We start from the raw sequence: 15,877 nt of genomic DNA, 5'->3' as shown, positions 1-15,877 counted from the left end.
TCATTCAATCCGGTGGAGGAGCCATCACCAAATGAAATTTTGACGTTTATGGAGATTTGATAATCATGAAATTTACTTTTAATTTTGATGTATACAAAAACGTTATGGTTGCTAATAAGAAGTAAATACCTTTCAAAAATAATATATATTTATAGGAACTTGTAACAAAACTACGCTTATAAGAGAGGTATTAATGCGTATATACTCATCAATTTATGTAGGTTTGATAATTATGAAATTTACTTCTAATTTCGATATATACAACCATTAGGATTGTTAATAAGAAGTAAATACATTTGAAAAATGGTACTTCATATATTTATAGTAACTTGTAACAAACCTACGCTTCTACTAGAGGTATTAATGTGTATACCAGTAAAATTTTGAATTTTGAATTCCTTTGTATGTAACTTTAAGGGTTGCATATAAAAATAATTATATACTCATCAATCATCACTAAAAATTAACGTCAAATTAGGAAGTAAATGGTCAAAGTCAAAATGAAAGAACAAACATGGAAGATATAAGGACCACTATCACAAATTGATTAATGATTAGAAAAGAGTGGAAAAAGAAACGATTTTTTTTCCTTAAATATTATCAAAGAGAGTTTTGATTCCCACTATGCGCCAAAGTTGGAATTACATGCATCCTATCCACGTAGGACAAATCGCCAAAAATTTGGTTTGTTATTGTATTTAAATAAAACCGCTGCACAGTGTAGCGATTAACCATAATGAGCCGCAAATTTGAACACTGATCAAAGGAAACCGCTACATAAAGTATCGGTTCATTTAGTATCATCACTACTCTTAGTAGCGGCTTATAGCATGGAGGCATAAACTGAATCTTATTACAATTGCTATAAAATAGAGGAATTTTAACCGCTACTATGGTGAAGATGTGTATTTATTACATCCTTCCTTAATCAAATGACAAGTGTAGGGAAAGACACAAAGAGGTACATATTCTTTTTTGAAGTGAAATAATATTATATGAGCAAATTATAGTGTATGTAGCAGAGTGCGAGAAAAAGGGACTGACAGTGCCCTTGTAATTCAGTGGTTGGTTTACAAATTACAGTGTGGTGGACCCTTGTAAACATTTATCCAATGTACTAGTTCATCTGAAAGTTAACCACATTGACGCAAAGAGAGAATTAAAAAACCCTTTGACAATATCTTGAGAAATAAAAAAAATGACAAGTGTAGTGAAAGACACAAAGAGGTACATATTCTTTTTTGGAGTGAAATAGTAAAATATGAGCAAGTTCTAGTGTATGTAGCAGAGTGCGAGAAAAATGGACTGACACGACCCTTGTAATTTAGTGGTTGATTTACAAATTACAGTGTGTTGGGCCTTTATGAAGCACGGGTACGCCTCTTAAGGGGCGAATCTCGTACCCGGTACGGGTACGACTAGGATTCGTCCCCAAAACGAACTAACAAATCTGGGTACGTTGGATGGTTTTGGATACGGCCAGGCGAATTTTGGGTACGTCTTGGGTACGGTTGGGGATTGTGAAAGACGTACCCAGCCTTGTAAAACTCAGAGCTAGGATTTTCTACAATTTCCCCCAATTCGATTATCTGCCTTTCTCATTCTCATAGAAGCTGCACAACCTCTTCTCTCCCTCATCTTCACCGGCAAGCACCACAAATGCTCAACAGTCACGCATACTCTCATCTTCGCTGGCAACCTTGTTACTTGTAGGCGTTGTAGCCATGTTCGACCTTTTCTGGTTTTACTGTTTACTTTTTTATTTTTGAATGTGGGGAAGGGACGGGGAAAGGGAAGGGTTAAAGTTAAAAACCTAGTAAAGGAGCACGTGAGAGTCAAAAGAGTGTTATAGACTCGTAGTGGTGTAGTACAGGTACAATACAGTTATCCAACATATTTTTAAAAAATAAATAAAGTTTTTTCTTTTACTGTTTGTCTTTCTCTGACTTACAATTTTATTTTTTTTACTAAATAGAATTATTTACTTATCTTTTATAACCCTATGTATAAGTTTATATTCTAGGAAGGAAAACTTATCTTTTATATTTTAATATGTATGTCTTTTAATATTTTTTTTACAAAAATTAAACAGAGATTTATGTAGGAAAAATTTAACGTAATATTTTCATTAAAATATATTATATTTATTTTTTTCCGAATTCAAGCCGTACCCTTTTTCAGAAATTTTAATTTTGCCATTTTTTAATTTTGTCGTTTTCCGCCCCCGTACCCGTTTTCAGAAATTTTTATTTTGCCGTTTTCCACCCCCGTACCCGTATCCGTCCCCGTATTGGTGCTACTTAGCTTGTAAACCTCTATACAATGTAGCGATTCATCTGAAAATTAACCACATTGACGCATAGAGGGACTTAAAACACCATTTGACAATATCAAGAGAAAAATAAAAAAATAACAAGTGTAGTGAAAGACTAGGAATGGCAACGGGTCGGACATGGACCGGATTATGCATAATCCGACTCCGACCCTACAGAAAGTCGGATTTTAAAATATGAGTCCGACTCCGACATCTGACTTTGAAAATCCGAATCGAACCCGACTAAAATCCGAACATCCGACTCCGAGATCCAACCCGACTTAAAATCTGAATACCCCACTTAAAATCCGAACATCCGACTCCGAACCTGATCCGACTTATTTTTCTTCCAATTTTCTATAATAGAATAGTCTTCTATAATACAATAATTTAATCATTATAATAATTTAACCATTACAATAATTTAATCATTACAATAATTTCTAATCATCATATGGAAATCTTATATGGTACAAATAATCTAATTATTACTATTATTTTTTCTATGGGAAAATTCTATTTAATACAATTGGCTAAAAGTCGAAGTCATATTATACATAAATAATACATTACATAAATAAGAAAAAAGGACTGATTGACTCAAATTCGGATTATTTTATGAGATCCGACTCCGACCCTCCTCCGACTCGGAGTCAGATTTTTTAAACGGAGTCAGATTTTTTAAACGGAGTCGGATTACTTTTTTGTCGGTGTCAACTCGGATTTTTTCCTTCGGATCGGAGCGGACTAAGGTCGGATTCAGATTGGATTGCCATCCCTATGAAAGACACAAAGAGGTACATATTCTTTTTTGAAGTGAAATTATATTATATGAGCAAGTTATAGTGTAAGTAGCAGAGTGCGGGAAAAAGAGACTGCCATGACCCTTATAATTTAGTGGTTGGTTTACAAATTACAGTATGGTGGGTCCTTGTAAACCTCTACCCACTCAGCTAAAAAGGGCCCAAAGGAAATTCAAACACTCTTTGACGATATGTAAAGAAAAATTTAAAAAGAAAAAGCTAAAAAGGGCCCAACCGGGTTCGAACCGGTGACCTCTTGATCTGCAGTCAAATGCTCTACCACTGAGCTATGGACCCATTGTTGTTACAAAACCTAATTAACTTTAAAACTTGTTTACCCTATTTCTATCTTCTCCTCTTCTTAAATCCTGCGAAACATTAGAAAAAAGAGTTACAGTGCGACACTGAAGTTCCCGCCGTTATCAATGGCGACGTCAACACCGTACGGCATCAAACTCGCCGTTCACTTAATCGTTAATGACTTCGGAAATATCGTCTCTGTAATTTTTCTCTCTCTTCTTCTATATAGATTTTTTAATACATCTTCTTTTTAATTTGATTGCGTATTAATATATATTAATCATACACATTTTTCTGGTGAATTTATTCAATTTGAGCAGAAAGTATGTGAATGCTTACTAAGAAGAGGAACCCTAAGTAAAGCCCTAATTTGTCGATTTACTGACCTTCCTCAAGACAAAGTTAAGAAAAGTTTATGGGTTTTAATTCAGCATAATTGCGTTCAAGCCTTCGCCCTTGAACAAGAAGGTGTTAATTTTATACTATTTTATTCTGTTATTATGATTTTTTATTTTATTTTGTTGTTATTGTTGTTATTGTTGTTGTTGTTGTGATCGACTTAATGTTGTTGTTTAGGTGGTGGCAGAGATACTACTGTGGTAGTGACACAGTATATGGTGTTGTTCAACAATATTATTCATCGTTTGCGGTTTTCGAAGTTCGCGACTTTAGCCACAAATGATCTTGATAAAGAAGTTAGTCATTTTGTACTTTATGTTGTATTTACTGTGTTGTTGGTTGTGGTGCTACTGTGTGGAATTTTTTTGGGCAAATACTCATGGGATATAGAATTCATGTAGGTTTTCGAGATTCTCGAAGGGTTGTTGCAGCATGGTAGACTTACTCTCACACAAATCCTGGATAGAGCTCTTGATAGTCATAGTGGAGGCAAGTTTTATATGGCTATTTGGTTGATTTTTTCTATTGTTGATTTCCATGAATTGTGAATTAGTTTGCACATTCCAATTCGCCAATTTGCATAGGAAGGGGATCCTAATACACTATAACTAGAATGCTGTTTTTTACTCTGTTTGATTGTATTGGTGATTACCTTGTGGAGGATTGCTTGTCTATGCATCCATGACCACACAAATGATTTATTGTTCTAGAGTAGTAGTGTTAGGATGTATCGTTGTAAAGTTGGTAAGAGGAATGTAATTTCTACTCTTCTTTTTTGGGTTCAGGAAGTAAAGATACTCATCGAGAAACCTTCATTAAACTTGTTCAGAATCGCTTCGTGGAACGGTGCCCTGCAGTAGAGCCATTAATTGCTTTACCAACCGATGGAGAAACGCCTGCTAAGAAAGGAGGTGGGAGGTCTAAGGTATCCCCTCTAGGGAGCATCTTGCTGCAGTTGCTTTTTCTTTCTTTTTCTCTTATGCTGCCTTTGGACATTTCATTTGCCAATTAGTTCTTTCTTAATCTAAAGTCCTGTCTGTTTTTGTGTGTGGAAGTCTATCATGTCTGCTCATAAGATCCTTCCTCACATTTGGTTTTGATAGAGAGTCTAGGGTTTTCTTTTTGGAGTATTACGTAATCTTGTACTTATGAAAATGCTCGTTGGACTATATGTACTTCGTTGGAATTTTGTTTTTTAGGAGGTTTATTGAAAATAGTGTTTCTACTAGCATCTACTGCTTATGGTTAACAGTGTGTACAGCATAATTGAGATCATTGTTGCAAATTACTATGATTTAAAAAGCTGGATAGCATTGTTCCTTTGATAACGTAATTCCATGTTCAGAAATGCACCCAACAGTGGCAACAGATTAGCTACTTGAAGCTTTGTTCATTCTCAAGAGTCCATGTTGTATTCATTTGATTTTGCTTTCCACTTAATTGCAGATTGTTATTGGAAGAGTGACCTTGTTTAACTCTCAATTGTCTTCAACTCTTCATTACAGAAATCTAAGAAAGAAGTGACCCTGGAAGAACGCGCTTTGGCTGCTGCAATTCCCATGGATGCCGAAAGATTTTCCATCACATCTGACGACGGAATAGATTCTGATGAAGAAAAAAAAGAGAAACTTTCAGGCCTGAAAGTTGGAGAGAAGGTTGATTTAGTATGTTTTGCTTAATTAAGTGAAGTTAACATAGTCTAATGCACCACTACTCTCTTGTGCAGCGGAAGCAACGTAAAGTGGAGTGGGATAGTGAGCTTGATATTATGGGGGGCAAGAAAGAACCAGTATGGCGAGTAAACTTTGATGAATTTATAAATCGTCTACGGATAAAGGTGCTTTTTCCCCTCTTATTTTATGTGCTTGCCTCATATCAGTAGAAATATCAAAGATGCATACAGTTGGATCTCCATACTGTGGTGGAGGTCATGTTGCCTTCTTACCACCTGTCATCATTTGCATGTATGCTTCTTGAAACTCTCTTTTCCTTGTCCATATTACTCAAGGCCTGCGTTGAGTATGCTAGAGCAGAGTACGACAATGCTGCGGCAGTGATATTGGGTTCCATGTTGGAAGGGACTAAACGCACAGAGAGTGAAGGTAAACATGCTTGTCAATATGGATCTATGTCCTCTTTTGAAAACAGTCTCTACTTTTTGTCTGATATTGTTTTCATTTTCCCTTTTCTTCAAATAAATTATTGCCCAAAAGTTGTTTGTCCAGCAAAGCATTACCCATCACTTGTAAATTTTCTTTTCCGAAACGTTAAGGAAAACCAATGAGAGTTGGATGATCTGGCTCAGTCTGGGACTTTATTGATTGACTATATGTTGTCTACCTTCTTGTTTGCTTTATATCATTGAAAATGCATAACTGTCTTGTATTTGGTTTTGGGTAATTCTGTTGTTAAAACTTGACCCAATAGGCTATAATATGATTTTCAGGAAGCTTGTTAACCTAGATACTGATTCGCCTCTTTTTTCCTTGTCATCATGGTTTTATCTATTGGCTTGAGTGAGAATGTTAAATTGATTCTCCCTTTTCCCTTATTTTGTTGGTTTATCGATGAAGAGGTGCAAGTTGGAAGCTTTATTTGTCATCTGTTTACTTTCTTCTTCCAGTGCCATGATTCCCATAATTTCCTTTTGGCTACTTTTGATATGGTTTACTAAGAACACTTTGCTTAGCAGTGTCATTGTCTCTGGATTCAATTTTCGAGGAGGTCATTAAGAGCAAAGAAGGTCTCACGATGAACTTGGAGCGTGTTAGATCTTCTCTTGAACAACTGGACTTTTGTTCTGAAGTAGATGATACGTACAGCGTTAGTAAGAATTCCTCTGAATGAAGTGCTATTACTTCTTCCCTTCCTGCTCCCTGGATGCTTGAAGGCATTTGTTAATTTCATGCTTGTGTATTAATTTATATTTTTGCAGATCTGAAGGACATAATTCAGAAAGCCCAGTTAGAAGAGGTCTGTTGGTTTGCCTATGTATTGTTGCATTTTCTTTGGAAGTGTGATTAGAAATATTTACTTATACAGTTCTGTATAAATTTCTGAACAGGTGGAATCTATTGTGAAAAAGCGGTATGGGATAGAGGCTTTTAGGATGTTCAGGTCATTATCAAACGGTCGTCCACTGGATACTGATAAGGTAATCAGTTACCATGTCGTTTGTTAATGTCTGCTTGTTTTATCTGTTTTTGGTACTATGATCCGTAAATAACTTGCTCCAGGTCCCTGTGCTCAGCAATGAATATATGTTTGCTATTTGTAGTTCATGCTCAAGTGAGATATGTATATTAGACAAATTGATATTAAGTCATAAGCAGCTGAAAGATATTAGGCAAATTGACTTAACTGCTTTTGCCTATCAATTCCTTCACGACAAGACAAAAAGAGGAGATGAGCCTGTTCTGTTATGTTTGGAATACCCTTCGAAAAATGAAGACTATTTAGCTTCTTTTTCATTTTACTTGATTAAGTATCCTGTTCCTTTCTCCCTTTGAGGTGGGTTTTTCGTTGTGCTAAAAGCAATTCATTGCGCCACTCCCCTTATCTTGTCTTTCTCAGGTCCCCTACCATGTTTAGGAAATATTTGACCATATTATCAGGTGGGATCTTGTTATCAAATCATCAATATTTGAAATTCTTTTACCATAAATTTTCAAGATATCTATGGTCAAAGACTCAAAGTTATGTGTTAGAGACCGTGAAAAAGAAAATGTTGCAATTATTAAAAAACCAAAGGCGGCAAAAAAATAAATGTCGTACTTAGCCAGCATGTGCTTAATTATCAATGGAAGTAGCAAGCATCGACACCCTTCAGACTATGGATTGAATGAATTGGATCACTCAGTGTTCTCGTCACCTTGGTTTCACTTATTTCAGGAAAATTAAGGTTAATAAGTTCACAGGAGTTTTAGTTCAGGATTTGAGCGCCAATAAGGACTACTCAAGTTCGATTTACAACTACAATAAAATAACTTCGTGACCAGTGAGGCCAATGGGCTAACCAAGTTAATTTAGCACTATAATAAGTTCTACTAAGTTTAGGTAGATTTAGTTGAGGGCATTAACTTCAAATAAATGGAAATCAGTTGAAGAGATTGCACCCTTCATCCCCCCCTCCCTGCCAAAAATGAACCCATTGTAGGTGGGACTGTGTGAGATGCATTGAGGTTGTATAGGGAAGCATTACGTGCTTGTGTTTCTTCTGGGTATGCCTCTAGTATAATAATCATTTCGGGGCACTGTGTAATCTGAATTTGGTCAAGAGAGGATCTAAATTAAAACTTTGGACTAGTTGGTTGTTAAAATGCAGCCTGAATCGCTGACAAGCTTGGGTTGTTCTCTGAAGCCTAAAGATGGCATACAACTATTCATTGAGGCGCTGATGATTTTTGCTGCAATACTAGCTAGCCAATGCAATTAAATTTAGTTATTTGGGAAGGACGTTGTTTCCTTCTTGATGCACCTCATTTACAATGGACTGTAGTGAAGAAAGAAATGCTATTTACAATGGATTGTATTGATCGAAGATGGTTTGTGCAGCTATTTCTTACCATACGTTTAGGCTGGGGTTCACTTTTTATGTAAATGTAAGATGAGAATAGAGCATAGCATATTGGATATATGTTGCTTGGGTCCAGCTGTTCGGTCTTCTTGTGGCAAGTTATTGGAAAGATGAAGACTGAAGTGGCGCATGTAACAAACGATTTACTATGATTCATGTATAAATTTTGTTTAGAACTTCCCTTTCATTCATTAATTATATAGAAGCCATTAGATATTTTTGTCCCTATAGTAAATGTTTGTAAATAGTGAACTTGCTTGTATTGCATGGAAATTCTCTTGTCAATATCCATCGTATGTATCTTGTGCTCTAAGTATGTGTTTTCCCCTGCAAATCTTCATTGCCATTTGTTGTGATTTTTGAGATGGTCCTTGTGTATTAATATGTAGAAGAAATTCTCTTGTCAATATCCATCGTATGTATCTTCTGCTCTAAGAAAGTATGTGTTTTTCCCTACAAATCTTCATTGCCACTTGTGATTTTTGAGATGGTCCTTATGTTTTAGTATGTAGAACACATACTTAGAGATGGAAGCCGTTGCATGAATATTTTTTTAAACTCGTTACTTTTACCCTAATTTACTACCACCTACCGACCTGTTTGTAAGAGATCAAATAAAAGCTAAAATGAAGTTCGATTTTGTGATGTGAACCTTGTGTAATTCCAGCTTCTCTATGTCATACAGCACTAGATTTTCTCTGTAAGATCTCTCTTCTGCTTTAGATCTGGGCTTATCATTGTTGAATTCTCTTACTTATCCTCTCTTGCAGATTTCGGATCGGACCTTTGTGGACAAGAAAATTACACCACAAATTCTGTATAAGCTTTGGAAGGATAATTATATACAAATGGAGGTAAGATCATCTTCACTAGCTAATCATCATGGTTGTCTCTGATATATGTTCATCATCAGCACGCAAGGCCTAAAATAACTGGATGTCCAAGAGTTGCATACTTGCATCCAGGAGGCGTTTTACTTCTCCTTTTGTATTCTAATGGATTTTGACCATTAATATTGTTTAGTTGTGTAATTAAAAATTTATAATATATATTAAAAGGATTCTAAAAGAATCCTTGATAATTATATACATGTTGGAAATCAAGCATTGCTTGATCTAATGGTAAAGGTTTGTATCCGCAACCATGAGGTTGTGAGATCAAATTCCACTAGGGCACTTTGGGGTTTGGTAAGTTTCTATATCCGTTTCCTTCTCCCAAGTGGTCATGCTTGTGTAGTTGGCTTGGGCTGACCCATGTAGGATTCCGATCAGGTAAAGACAACCGTACTTTTATAAGAAATTATACACATCAGGAGAGAACAGTACGGCCAAGGTTTTATTTTTTAAAAAGTAAACTGACTTTGATTTTTGAATATGTAAGTGGGACAACTATTAAAGAATGATGGAGTATTTGTTATGAACTCTTGATCCAAAAACTTCAACTATTACCATTTTTTTTTTTTTTTTTTGACAAGGTATCCTTTGTTGAATAAAATGCATCTTCAAGTGGGTTGTATGTGCAACTCAATAGTATTATTACAAAATAAACAGTTCTTGCCTTAAATTTTTTAAGATGATTGGAAAAGTGTCCAATTCAGTGAACCCATGCCATTTCTCGTGGTTTTTGATGATTGTCGGCTTGGATGAAGGCCTCCTCTTCGGATAAAAGTATATTATGTATATTTATAGAATTGTTGGCAAATAACCGATTAGTTGCTTCTTTAGGGGACTTGTGGCTCCTGTTGCTCCTCTTGGCTGCTGTTACCTGTTTGGATTGCGAGTGTGTATCCTTTAGTTGCTTAGCTGATTTGTTATCAGTAAATTTTAGTAAAGTTCCTAAGAAATGGAGAAAATAATAATAGTTCTATTTGTTGAATTTTTGTTTTCTGGATTCTGGAATAAGTTGCAAAGATGCAGAACTTTTGATGTAGCAAATAGTACTTGAAATAACCAAAACACACTAATACGAGAGATGTCATTGAGCAATAGTACTCACGTGGTATATGATGTTCTTGTAATGATGTCAGAAGATAAATTTTCTTCTCTTTTTCAATGGGGTGTCTGCTCATGATATTTCGAGGAATTGAACCCTAGACTTTGCTAGGAAAGATGGGAAAGCTCACCGCTTGAGCCAACCCCAATTTCTAACCAAAATAATAATTATTTTTGGTTTGTATTTGGGGTTTGATAACTCTGTTTTGGACGTGTCTGTTTTGTCCTGAGTTTGCTATTATAATTCATTCCTTTGCTTCCTCTTTGGGTCTAGGACTCAGTATGGCTTTACAAAATATGTCAAATCCAGGATAATATACGTCAATAACTCATAAAGCATACTCTTATATGCTTTTGCAGAAAGTAACAACTGGAGGTCCAAGACAGACAGATTTCTTTTTGTGGAGAATAAAGAAAGACAATCTCTGGCATCAAATATTGGATGAGCTGTACCATGCTGCACTTAATTTGTCCCTGCGATATGTTCATGAGGTCGATCAAGATCGAGAGGTAGTAGAAATGTTTATCTTCAGCTTTCTGTTGGTGCTAGAAGATATTACTTTGTTTTTTTCCCCTTCATGCATTGTCTATTCGCCTTCTCTGACCCGGCCATTCGCAGCATCATACCCCCCTCCCCCCCCCTCGCATGAATATTCCTGTATATATTAGTTATACCATGGGATGTTTTCCTATTGCCTATTATCTCTTTCGAGTACCTCTATGACCTTGTTAGGTGTAGGTAATAGATGAAAATAATGGTGGAGAGTTTTACTACAACTTTCTATGTGAATTTCCATGGTTATATTTATCCAAACCGAGTTTCATTACCACGGGGACATCAGAATAGGATTTTTTTTCTTTCTTTGAAAAAATTAGACCAAAAAAACATTATACCAATCATCAACGACTTTCGCATGGCCTATCACTATCTTCTTATTAACTGAACAGAAGCTGCATTTGAACGTGGTTTTGTAGAGCATCATCATCTTGTTGATCTTCATTTTGCTTAATCAGTCATTTAAAATCTGCTTCTCCAGATCCTGAATTTATCCGCAGAGAAAGCGCCTCCGGAGGTAGTGAAGAGGAAAGAACGTCTGAAAAAAGTGAGGATTCTCCTGGATTCGTCCTTAATGAAGCTAGATGATGCCATTATGCTCTTTCACGACTTCTTATGAGCTCTTCTTAGTGAATTAGTTCATAGGGGTATACTTACTAGGCAACTGATGCGTATGTAGCATCAAAATGCACAATAATAGTTATGTTAGGACATCTATGTAGTATTCTAGTTCTGTTAGAAAACTATGTAGTTTAATTGTTTTTTTATTACTATAATTTGAGTGTTTAAGTGATAAAGGAATCCTATTATACTTAGGAGTCTAATTCCTTATCATTGAATAATAATTATTAATTATATTAGGCGTGTGATATAGTTAGGTTTTAGTTTGTTATTTGTCTTTATCCTTAAGATAAAGATAGATAAGTTTGTTATTTGTTATCTTTAAGCTTTACTAGTTATCGTTAAGTTAGGACTCTTGTAGTATAAATAGGCTATTTCGGCCATCATAATAAAGTGTGTGTTGTTTTTGAAGTTTAACCTATTCCTTGTGGAATTAAAGTTTTAGGAGTGAATCCAAGTTTAAGTAGTGAATGCAAACCCCAGTTATTATCAACCCTTGGTTAGGAATTGGTAATTTCATATCTTGTTACTAAGTGTCGAAATCTTTAATCATCATACGTGAGTTTCATGATCAAAGAGTCGAACCTAAGTCTTGAATTAACATTCAAGATTCACTTTCTTGGTTAAAGAATCAATCAAGAAACCATAAAAAAACCTATCTTTAAATCAAGAACTTAAGTATAGCCTTCAATTTCACATCAGCAACAGTGTATACACGAGAAAGTTGATGAACAAATCCTGCTGTTGCTATCTAAAAATCTATTACTCCATCTATTTTATTATAACGAATCTAATAAGAATTTCCTTGACTATGTTCTTATAAGAATTTACTTGACTATGTTCTTTTCTTACCTATACATCCTAATAATGTTAGACGTGTGTGCAACACATGCCTTGCAAGGGCATACATAAGCTCGGGTTACAGGCTTACAGTAGAGTAGTAGACAACTAGACATGTTGATTGTTGTCATCAACGAGGCAAAAAGTAACACTGCTGGTTTTAAAGCTTTTGAAATCAGTGGAAGTTATTCAAGTAAGGAATTTTTATCAGATAAGACCAAATAAAAGAGTCCACTCATGGATTCATGGTACACCCGGGTGTACCATGCTCATAGTACACCCAGGGGCATTTTCGTAGTTAATTGCAAGTTAAGGGGCACATTGGTAATTTTGGGGCAATAATTGTTCTTTCTCCTTCCTTCCAAAGCTTAGAAACAGAAAAAAAAGGAAGAACCAACACAACCTTGCAGATCATTCATGGCGGATTCAACTCAAACATCTGAATCAGAGTTGCAAATTTTTTTATTAAAAGCAATAAATTGTATTGACGATGATTCAGAAGCTAATTTCGCTCATTTTTGCAAATCAACAATGGCGGATTCAACTCATTCGTGCGAATCATTAATGGCATAATCAATTCAAACATGCGAATCAACAACAGAATTGCAAATTTCCTCATTCAGTGAAATACTTACTGTTAGCATGCAATCAGAATCTAATTCAGGTAAATTTTTGCCCTAAATTTATCTAATTAGTGATACAATTTTTAATTTTGCCCTAAACAGAAGATGAAGACATCAATGGTGAACTCAGAATATTGCCATATTTTCCTGTAGATAACATAAACATCTAATACCTTTTTTGATTTTTTTTATTCTTTTTGGAATTTACTTGTTATGTTTAGGAATTTGATAAATTAATCTTACACTGATTCAAAATACTGTAAATGAATATGAAGAATTTTGCTCAAGTGTTGAGTTGAATGACAATAGATGTGAGTTACTAGTTGCAAAATTCATTATCCAAAATTATTGGTCATTAGCGCAAAATGAGCTAGTTTATATGTTCATTTATTAAAATGTGCATTGTTTTTCTTATTCTGTTTTTGAAACTTGATAAATGAATATCACAATAATTCAAAATAATGTAAATGAGCAAGAAGAGTTTTGCTCAATTGTTGCTTTGAATAAATATGTGTCAGTTACTTGTTGCAAAATTGATTCTCCAAAATTACTGTTCATTAGCACAAAATGAACAAGTTTATATGTTCATTTGTCAAAATGTGCATTGTTATTTAATGATTTGATCATTATCTTTTTAAAATGTTTGCTCATTATCTTAAAATGAGCATATTTTATTTTGCTCATATGTGCACAAAAATATTATTCTTTGCTCAGATATAACAACTAAAGAAATTAAATTAAAATGAACAAAGAGCTTGAAAATGAGCATCAAAAGGAGCTTGCAGGAAGCTGGAATCAAGCAAAAATGGCGGTTAAAGATTGTCAGAGAGGAAAAATGAAGAAGAGAGAGACATAGTGACAGAGGAGAGAGAAACGTAAAGAAAAAGAGGAGAGAGAAATCAGACAAATTTTATATCCATTTGAAATATTATGACCTGGGCTGAAAAGTTTGGGCTCGGTGTACACCTTAAGTTACAATAAATTACGAAAATGTCCCTGGGTGTACCATGAGTCCATGAGCATGGTACACCCAGGTCTACTATAAAGATTCTCCAAATAAAATAGGCTCTTTGTGGAGAAAGATCTATCAAAAGCCTTTTTCGGCAGAAAAGACCAACTATGATATTCTGTCGGCAATTTAATACAACTTTAAGAATTTCCTGCAAAGAAGTCAATATTCCGATATTGACGTTGCCTTTCTCTCGAATTTCTTACTCTTTCTTGTTTTCTACACAACTGCTTGTCGGCTTCCCTCGAAATTGAATATAAAACTCTATTTTGTTCAATTCCTCGTCCTCACCATTGGAATCCCTAATTATGGAATCCCAAACAAGTAGAAAAAATCCTAAATTAAAAGAAGTTTTGAAAAAAGGGAGAAAAATCGAGGTGCAACTAAATCGATTCCAAACTAAAGAAACCGAGGACAAAAAAAGTGAGAAGTTGAAGGGGAAAGTAAGGTCAACACCGAAATGTTGATTGTTTTGTCAAAAACTCTTAAAGTGGTTTTAAGTAGGGGTGCTCATATAAAATCGAAATTGAAATACCGTACCGAAATACTGAAAAAACTGGTCTAAATGGGTGGTTACCATATTGACAACTAAAAGTTTTAATGGTACGGTTACCGAACCGATAAAATTAGCGGTTAAAGGGTACGATTACGATTTTTGAGTGGATGGTTAACCGAAATATTTTTTTCTCTATTTAATTGTTGTGAAACATTTTCAAACAATTTAATATTTTGTTGCTAAGTTACAACAATTAGAGGAAGTATGTAATTATTTGGAAACTCTAGTACTAATACAAACACTATAATTAGGAAATGATGTGAACTCTTAGTGTTGGTTATGTTTTCCAATTGATTTATTATCCACTTTATAATGCATTTTATATTAGAGTATATATAATATTAAAATATATGCACGAAAAAATTGAAAATATATATGTACATTCAGTAAAACATAATAGTATAACTTAAATAACGGTTAGTGGTTAACTGAAAAACCGTGCCGAAAAAACAGTTAACCGCTTAGGCATAACCGATCTAAACGGTGACGGTTTGCAAAAGAAGCGAACCGAAATATTGTTTTAGAACGGTTAACCACCCATGAACACCCCTAGTCTAAAGTTGCCAACTATATAGTATCATGTTTGGTTGTTTCCTCAAAAAAAAAAAATATATTAGGTCTTTTTCCACAACAAAACCTACTTTATTTGGTCTTATCTAACATAAAACCCTTTAAATAATTGTATTTGTTGGTATAAAAATGTGTTTTTTAAATAAGAGACTAAGCATAATAATGTAGACGAAAATCGATCCCAAATCTTGAATACTATCCCACAAGACTTACAAACTAAGCTATATAGCATCTCCGTTGAATAATATATATGTTAATTGTTTCCGGTCATGTTTTTACTTAAATTTCGTGGTCTTCTTTATGTCATTCAAGGTAAAAGTAGTGCCAATGTCATGGAAGATTATTAGAAAAGATAGTGAATCTAATCATATACATCATCCATACGCAATTAGTTTTTGGCACAAAGCCAAGGGAAAAAAACATAATGGCATTTCTTTATCCGCAGCGGTCTGAGGCCGAAAGTTATTTCCACAAAATAGGCTGCAAGTTAGGCTTCCAGATCGCCGGTCGGAGATAGCTCAGTTCATCTATCTTTGACAAATGCTTCAAAACGGTAAGGAACACTTTCTTCTTTTCTTTTCTTTTTGCTTTTTGACGAGGGAAAAGTGAAACTGAAACCAGTTAAGTTATAAAAGAACCTTATTAGGATTTTCATATGTAGGAATTAAAATAAAACAAAACTTCTAAGGAATTAGATGGGTCATGGGAGTATCCTAGTG

At 34.7% G+C, this 15,877-nt stretch overlaps 1 protein-coding gene and 1 non-coding gene across 3 annotated transcripts; one reads left to right on the top strand and one right to left on the bottom strand.

The window, feature by feature from the left end:
- Nucleotides 1–3,342: 3,342 nt before the first annotated feature.
- On the bottom strand, nt 3,343–3,414 carry TRNAC-GCA (transfer RNA cysteine (anticodon GCA)). Its single transcript has one exon. It is a non-coding gene; the product is annotated as a tRNA-Cys (tRNA).
- Nucleotides 3,415–3,466: 52 nt separating this feature from the next.
- LOC104888548 (uncharacterized) lies at nt 3,467–11,977 on the top strand. Of its 2 annotated transcripts, none has more exons than XM_010673568.4 (14): nt 3,467–3,617; nt 3,738–3,885; nt 3,994–4,112; nt 4,218–4,305; nt 4,602–4,741; nt 5,322–5,471; nt 5,543–5,653; nt 5,825–5,918; nt 6,509–6,643; nt 6,752–6,789; nt 6,881–6,970; nt 9,163–9,246; nt 10,744–10,893; nt 11,421–11,977. In XM_010673568.4, the coding sequence occupies exons 1-14, from the start codon at nt 3,543–3,545 to the stop codon at nt 11,556–11,558; spliced, it is 1,560 nt and encodes a 519-aa protein (XP_010671870.1). In that variant the 5' UTR covers nt 3,467–3,542; the 3' UTR covers nt 11,559–11,977. The 2 variants fall into 2 exon arrangements, with proteins under 2 accessions (XP_010671870.1, XP_057249534.1); XM_057393551.1 differs by having other exon boundaries at nt 4,218–4,309; nt 4,606–4,741.
- The last annotated feature ends 3,900 nt before the right edge of the window (nt 11,978–15,877 follow it).

The sequence above is a fragment of the Beta vulgaris genome, chromosome 3 (genome assembly GCF_026745355.1).
Source record: "Beta vulgaris subsp. vulgaris cultivar EL10 chromosome 3, EL10.2, whole genome shotgun sequence".
Classification (NCBI taxonomy): Eukaryota; Viridiplantae; Streptophyta; class Magnoliopsida; order Caryophyllales; family Amaranthaceae; genus Beta; species Beta vulgaris.
Note: the sequence above shows the minus strand (reverse complement) of the source record. Positions and strands in the feature narration are given on the sequence as shown.

Bases quoted from the DNA above. Each gene is read 5' to 3' on its own strand.
- LOC104888548 (XM_010673568.4), top strand. From the start codon at position 3,543: ATGGCGACGTCAACACCGTACGGCATCAAACTCGCCGTTCACTTAATC. The intron at 3,886-3,993 runs GTGTTAATTTTA...GTTGTTGTTTAG, and splicing joins CTTCGCCCTTGAACAAGAAG to GTGGTGGCAGAGATACTACT. The intron at 4,306-4,601 runs GCAAGTTTTATA...TTTTGGGTTCAG, and splicing joins TCTTGATAGTCATAGTGGAG to GAAGTAAAGATACTCATCGA.